General features: G+C 40.1%; 1 protein-coding gene across 1 annotated transcript in view; it reads left to right on the forward strand.

Moving 5' to 3' along the window:
• The window catches only part of LOC137995073 (uncharacterized), a 9,217-nt gene extending 2,323 nt beyond the window's left edge, over positions 1-6,894 (forward strand). The window contains exons 3-6 of the mRNA XM_068840662.1: positions 467-707; positions 2,435-2,547; positions 3,868-4,040; positions 5,969-6,894. Coding sequence (XP_068696763.1) covers positions 467-707; positions 2,435-2,547; positions 3,868-4,040; positions 5,969-6,467 — 1,026 coding nt within the window. The 3' untranslated portion in view covers positions 6,468-6,894. The remainder of the gene's footprint in view (positions 1-466; positions 708-2,434; positions 2,548-3,867; positions 4,041-5,968) is intronic.
• Positions 6,895-7,480: the final 586 nt, after the last annotated feature.

Here is a 7,480-nt window from a genome sequence, read left to right on the forward strand (position 1 = left end):
TGCATATTAATTCAGCCGCGTACACACGCATTGCATTCTTAAACAATTGAGTCTTTGACGTCATTTTCTCGTCGATCCAGCTCTCTCAAGATTTTAAAGTGAGTAATGGCGGACCATATAAACAGGAAATTCCAGTTAAAATAAACAGGTGTCTTTTTGAAATCAAGGCTTAAAACTTCGATCAGTTTCTGTTTAGTTAACATAATTTTGAAATCCAAGGAAAAATGAAAATTGTGTTTACTTTAAAGGCCCACCTTCAACCGACATGCTTTTCGACCGTTTGTTTTTGTTATGGAAATTCACATTGCTTATCGTAGCGATCTGATTGGATGAATCTCAGCTTTGACGGGATTTCATAAACGAAAATTGTTCCACGGCATGCAATGCTTGTCGGTTGAATGTGGGCCTTTAAGTAACCCAGTTGCGAAAGCTTCTAAACAGGGGCAACCTTGTTTTTACCATTTAGAAACTGTCCTATTTCCTGGCATTGTTCGCGATAATATCTGGTTCTCTTCAGTACGGAATGATGCGCAGAGACCACGCCACACATCTCGTCTTTGGACAGGAAGCTCACGCAGCATTGGGCGTGGTCTTGCACGTGCTTAGATTTATCAGTGGAGTCCACGTATATTATGCTTTGGCTTTGTTCTGGAGCATTCCCACGTGCATAATGTTGATGACTGGGTACTCTATGATTGAATTCCAAGGTAACATTACGTTCCGGTCCAAAACCGTTTACAATTTATATTTAAGAAAGCCAGATGCGTTGGGAAGCAGCGTGATACGGTGGTCGTATTCTGTTTAGTTTGAACTGGCTCTTTCAGGATATATATTTGAGAGAACTACCTGTGAACTGCCTCAATAGCAAAGTCCACTGAAAACAAACAGAGCATAGCGGAACACCAGTCCTAGCAGTATAGGGGGACAATTGTCTGCTTAACATGATGACCTAGCACCTATACGCGTCTCTCATAAAACTCGTTAATAAGCTTTTCCATTTACCTCGGAACTTGATTATCTTTTTCCCTGTTTTCATCTCAGACATATCATTACACATCTTTTCAATTGTACCAGGGCAGTGATGAACTTTTAAAGGGGCTATGTCACGTTATCTTAGGGCGTTTAGGGGTAAGTTTTAGTTAATCGCGATTTTAAAAACTCGAAAATGGTAAGGTGGAATTCCTTTACTGATAAAATCAAGATGATTGTGAGCAAAAACGACCTTTATTCAAGCGATTTGCCGACTTTTTTCAAGATTACCGAAATGCAATCCGTGTCAATGTTGTTCATTTGTGTCTATCCATGCTTCTCTTTCCTTTTGTTGTATTTCAGTTTATCTTGTTCAACAGTCTTAAGTGGTTATTGCAATCTTTCATTCTACTTTTTGGGCATTTTGGGTGTCATGAAATTGCATCATTCTAGGTGACATAGTCAATTTAAGCCTTAATAACAAAGAGGGCAAAATTACTGAATGCTGATTGGTCAATGAAGAGGTTTTGCTTGAGAAGAGGGCAAAATTACTCGCTCACGATTGGTCGAGCGCCAAAAATTCTCGCTCCTGATTGGCTGAACGTACGTCTTCCACATTCAGTTGGTTTCTTCTGTTTGAGCAAAACAACTTCGTCTTCATCGAAGTTTGTCTTTTAATTCGCGCTGCATTCGCCGAAAAGGCATAAAGATTAAGAACTAGCTTTAAAAGATGATCTGGAATTTGAATTTTCGAGTGACAAGAAGAAGGGCAAAAGATTTTTTTCATGAAAAGCTTAAAACTTGGATCGACTTACATGGCGCCCGGCGTGGCGGGATTGTGTGGTTGAAAAACAAAATGATTCCTTTCGTCAAGGGCTTTCAGTTTACCACGACATCTTGCAGCTCAACAAAAAAGGTCACAGAACAATTTGCCATTGACGGGAGGAACAAGTAGCTCAAATTTGGTGGATTTCTTTGGACAAACCGTTTGCTATGTTTACGGATGCGTATTTGCAAGTGGTAAAAACCTCTACAGCACAGGTGAATAAAATAAATTGAAGCTTAACATTTGGTTTAATCGTTGTTACAGTTGTTCACGAATGAAACTCGTATTTTCCTCTCGAGTGGATGTAAATAACAATCATCTATACTCGTTTTGGACGCAAAGAACAAGTTGACTTGCTTGTCTGTTTGTTAGTTGTTTTGCTTCCGAGCGAACGAGTGTTTTAACTCCGCTTAGCTGTCTGTTTTTCGAGGTGCCTCAACAGTGTTAAGAAAATTTTGCCCTCTTTGTTATTAACAAAGCGACTCGGGCAATTTCAGCAACTTCTGAAAACACGCGTGATATTAATCCTTAATTTTACTTACCTATACAAAATGAAGCATTGTTTGCAGTGCTAGTATTATTCAATCTGATTGGTGCTCCCGAGTAGCGTCTCTAAGCATTTTTTCCCATTACATGCAGAACTCACTCAAAAACGACTGAAAAACAAAAACACCTTCTTCTCATTGAAACACGCTGTTGAAGGTTACAAAGAAAGAGTTCAGTTTGTCAAAGATTCATCATCCGCTTGTATGGTAAGTTACTGCGACTAAAATATTTGCTCATTAAACGTGCATGTACTAGGCTTTGTGACTACGTAGTTGTTTTCAAGGGTGTTTATCGCTTCAAACTTTACATTAAAATGTTGGAAGCATACTAGCTCTTGATTACAACTGCTGGTCTTCGAGGCCACAGTTGCCGGACTCAATCGACATTTTTAAGGCTGGTTTTCACTGGCGACGGAGTCGGAGTCGGAGTCGTAATCAATAGCGCAGAGCGATACGATCTAGTGAAAATCAAACTGTCAGAGTCGGAAGCAGAATACCGATTCCGCTTCTGACTCCGTCGCTTACGATCCAGTGAAAACTGCATTGTCGGAGTCGGAAGCAGAAGCGGATGAATAAACCAATCACAACCAATCACGACTCCGACTCCGACTCCGACTCCGACTCCGACTCCGACTCCGACTCCGACTCCGACTCCGACTCCGACTCCGACTCCGACTCCGACTCCGACTCCGGGTCATGCTTCAAATTAAAGAGTTGCTGCAAATAAAATAAAGTTCCTACAAATAAAATAGAGTTGCTGCAAATTAAATATAGTTGCTGCAAATTAAAACATCAAACGTATGCGCGCGCACCGAAGGAAGGGCAGGTTTCAGGGCAGGTACAAAACACAGGTCACGGTTCCCAAGTCACAGGTCATTGTTTTACCAATACAGACACAACCCTAACTGTTTGCAAATGCTAACGTAAGGCCTAATTAGGCCTAAGGTTAGCTTTAATAGATATTTAGGATATTTTCTGAAATGTTAAAACAATGACTTTTGACCTGGACCTGTGACCTGTGTTTTGTACCTGCCCTCCTATCAGTGCGCGCGCATACTTTTGATGTTTTAATTTGCAGCAACTCGTTCTTTAAATTTGCAGCATCTTTATTTTATTTGCAGCATCTCTTTAATTTGCAACAGGTCCCTTGTGGGCCACTGTACGGGGTTAGATCACCGCTGCTCTACCGACTGAGCTCCCAGGTCAGACGGGAGCAGGCCATGGGAACTGAAGTTTAAATAGCCTCGTTTGGGTTTGAAGTCACTTACAGCTGAAAGTGGCACTTTAAGTCGGCTTCCGTGTTGGAATAGGAAACAGACAAATAGCAATCATCTTGCAGCCCAAGGGATTACTTTGGGGACATTACTTTATCACCTTCATACGTACTCTACTCGTCCCTGAGAGTTATAAGGGCAGTTTCTTCCTTGTGTTTTAGTAAATAAATATGGCTTCTCGCTGCTACTAGAGCGAACACTTTTCATTGAGAAGCCCATTTCCCTCAAGTTCATTCGTTTGTTTGTTTTTCAGGTGCTTCTGTGTACGTTAATTGCGTTTACTGTCATATCATTGGCGGTCAACGTGTACTTGTTTCTCTTCCTCCATCGTTCGTTGTACTTGTACATAATCCACGCCCTGCTACCGCTTGTTCTGGCTGCTTATCCGTTAGTCACAGCTTCTTGGGTTACAAAACAGTACCACTGGTATGTTAATAAAAGCTGATACAATGTCGACTACCTATCAGTCGGTAATAGACTATTTTACAGTTCCGTGCTCAGTTACCAGGCCTTCGAATAAAAGCGAGGCTGGAGTTGACTTTCCTTTGACACAAACCTCGCTGCTTTTCTTATGTAAATGGAACCTCGTTAGCATTACAACAACATGATTTACATTAGAAAAGCAATGAGTTTTGTATCAAAACAAGGTCAACTCCAGTCTCGCTTTTATTCAAAGGCCTGGTAACTGAGCACAGAACTGTAAAACGGTCCATTTGTAATATGGCGTCATATTATTAGCAAGCCGCTGACGGGTTGTGGATCGTTGCCATGTGGAAAATCCCGTCCTTTGCCACACTAGGGGCTTAAAATGATTTAGGACATAAGTCATCATTTTGAGGTATTGTCTATTTTTAGAACGGCTAATGCTAGATTTTTTCGAAACAAAACGTAGCGGCATTAGTGCGTTCCGCGCACGATTTTACCTTTTGCACGTGCAATCTCTGCGGACCAACCAAGAAAGTTGCGGTCAGCAGGTCCAATCTGATTGGCTGTTATTTGGCGGGACTTGTATTCTAAATTCAGATAATACCGCAAACTGATTAAGGCCGAATCATGAAATGGTTTGCCTCCAGTCGGTTGAGATTCTTAAAAGTTGTTATGTTCTGTTGTTTCGTTGAAAGTGTTTCATCGGCCCCGAAAAGCTCCTATGGGAAGTGGTCAAGCATGTATAGCTGGCTATCATTCAGATAGCCTTTGAGAAATCCCAAAGAAGTACAAGATTTGGAAAAAAATCTGTTCTAACTACAGACGGTGCTAGAAAATAATATCTCTGAAAAGAAACGTGGAAGTTTGGTTCATCGCCAATCTTGCTGCTTTCCGATCGATTTCTTTTTTACGAATTCAGATTCACACGTGATCTCATCTTCAAATTATGCTGCCCCGCCCTAATCTCGTACCCAGATCTCACTCTATAAAGGAAATGTGACCGTGGGAGATCTGGGTACGAGATTAACCTCACCCGTCTCTGCATCCTCTACAAAAATGACCGAGGATCTCAAGAACGAGAAAGACCAGCTTCTTACAGAATACTACAGACAGATTTTTTGGTGCCCAAATTGTCACAAAGATTGGCATGGGTCCTTGGTTGATTGACAGATGGCTCGCATTTGCCAGCAGTCCGTTTAATTATTCCGTAGGTACTTCATGTATCCCTTAATATAGTGTATTTAAATTATAAGGTATTCCCACGCGTACCAGGTAAAAACTATATAACATTGCATTCCCCTATATACCCAAACATCCCCCTATATACCCCTACATTACAATAAGGGATACATAAAGTACTTACTTATTTTTCTCATCTTCGTGTTTATGATTAATGAACTCAGCTAAAAGTTTAGACACGAACAAAATAAAAATATTGAGTATTCGTAGTGAACACGTCTATTAGATGCCATCAAATCTTCATGAAGTGATGGCATTAATCGAGCCAGTAGATTACGGGAAGCTCGTACCCAACTTCCCAGTTCAATTTGGCGCGCCTCGGTTATTTTTTCTTTTAAACATGTCGTCTTCTCTTTCAAGAACCCTGACAAAAAGAATTTTTAACATTTGATAAAGATTTCTGTGATGGAATCGAAAGCTAGCTCTTGTTCCCTGAAAACTGTTGATTCTGAACTTTATAACTCCTTTCCACATTTAATGACAGGATCCAGTACGTAACTGAATCGTTCTTTACAAAGAAGTCGTCTAAGAAAAACTTATTCTATGAAAATGCCGTGATATCGACCATATACAGGAATTGACTGAATACTCTGAGTTATGCGTTACTGTCAAAGCTTTATTCCACTTACAAGTATCCTTTTGCTTTGATATTTACTGGAGCTTTGCTGATAGTTATCATTGTTTCTTAGGCATTTGGTTACCGTGGTACAGGCATGGGTCGACGTCTCTGATTCAGAATCAGACTCAGATAACGATCTGTCCTCTTCTGATGGGGTTACAAACCACAATGGGCACTTCCTCAAGAGATCGCCAGCTGACCACAAGGGCCTACAGGCTCCTGAGACCCCTTCCCGAGTTCACATGCCAGATACAGGCCACGATTCACGCTTCGTAATTGTAAGGCCATACAAACACGGCAACATAGATAAACTCCAGAATGTTTTTTCCGGATCTGCTCGGTTCGTTGGAAAGCTTAAACACAAGAGAAAGTCTCGCCAGCAAAAGTTTCAATTCGAGAAGTACATATTGTACCTGGAGAAAGTATCTAGAAGCGAAGGCTTCTCTATTGGTGTAGTTTTGGTTACCTGGGAGCTGGTATCGGGTGTTTTGTTCTTTCTGATCTCCCTGATAGCGTTGTTTCTTCAGGAGTCAATATTCGGAAAGGCCGAGAGCACAATTAAGATTTAATCACCGGAAGGCCACTATTGTTAATTAATCAAGTACTTATACTTTTTTATAATCAGAAAAACACGAAACAAATGTTGAGACCGAAGAAAAAACATTAAGATTTAAAGACAGAGTGTTTCTGGATCTACAACGGAATAAAGACAGTCAGTTCCATGGATAATTTTTCGCCATCATCAATTGTGGACAGAAACTGACTAAATTCATAGCAACTGAATATCTTGAAATAATGAACCACTGAAACTTTAATATCAAACATTAACTGTGTCTGGCGACGATGGAATCTCAAGCTTAATCTTTAGTTCAAACAACCCAAATATTTCCGCGTTTCTCATAAAACACAGACGACGAACTAGTGAAACATCCCACCTTAAATTAATCTGAAAACAAAATTGATTGTGGAACGACAGGGTTATTAAAACGATATTTTAAGCCTGAATATGATACTACAGGACCAACATCCTTGGAGTTCCAGTACTTAGTATAAGTGCACTCCCATATTGTCATCGGGGCTGTCTGAGTGAGTGAGTGAGTGAGTGTGAATGAGTGATTTGTAGGCCTGCAGCACGTGCATGAATTACAAAACTAATGTACGGTTTTCTTGAATTACAACAATTGATGTTTGTTTGCGGCCCACTTGTTGCCTTTTTCCTTTCTTAATTTTCTTAATGAAAAGAGAATGAAAACTGTTTGAGTACGCTATTGTCAATTTAACAGACATATTTAAATTCTTGAATGTCTTAAATCAAAATCACTCTTTTCACATTTACGCAGATCGTCACGCAAATTCACATTCTACAGAGATTCTGCAGGTCAAATAAACAAGAAAAAAAATCACCAGTCGACCATAATAGTTTTACTCTCAAAGGCTGGGTCAACATTAAAAAACATTCAACAGTAAATTACTCGCAACGGAAAGAAAAACAGTAGAAAACTATTTTTATCGATCTTTATCATGCGATCGATCAGCAAAAAATGTAGATTTCATCAACTTGTTTGTGTTGAAATTCCCGCGG

This window comes from Montipora foliosa, chromosome 3, assembly GCF_036669935.1.
Source record: "Montipora foliosa isolate CH-2021 chromosome 3, ASM3666993v2, whole genome shotgun sequence".
Taxonomy (NCBI): domain Eukaryota; kingdom Metazoa; phylum Cnidaria; class Anthozoa; order Scleractinia; family Acroporidae; genus Montipora; species Montipora foliosa.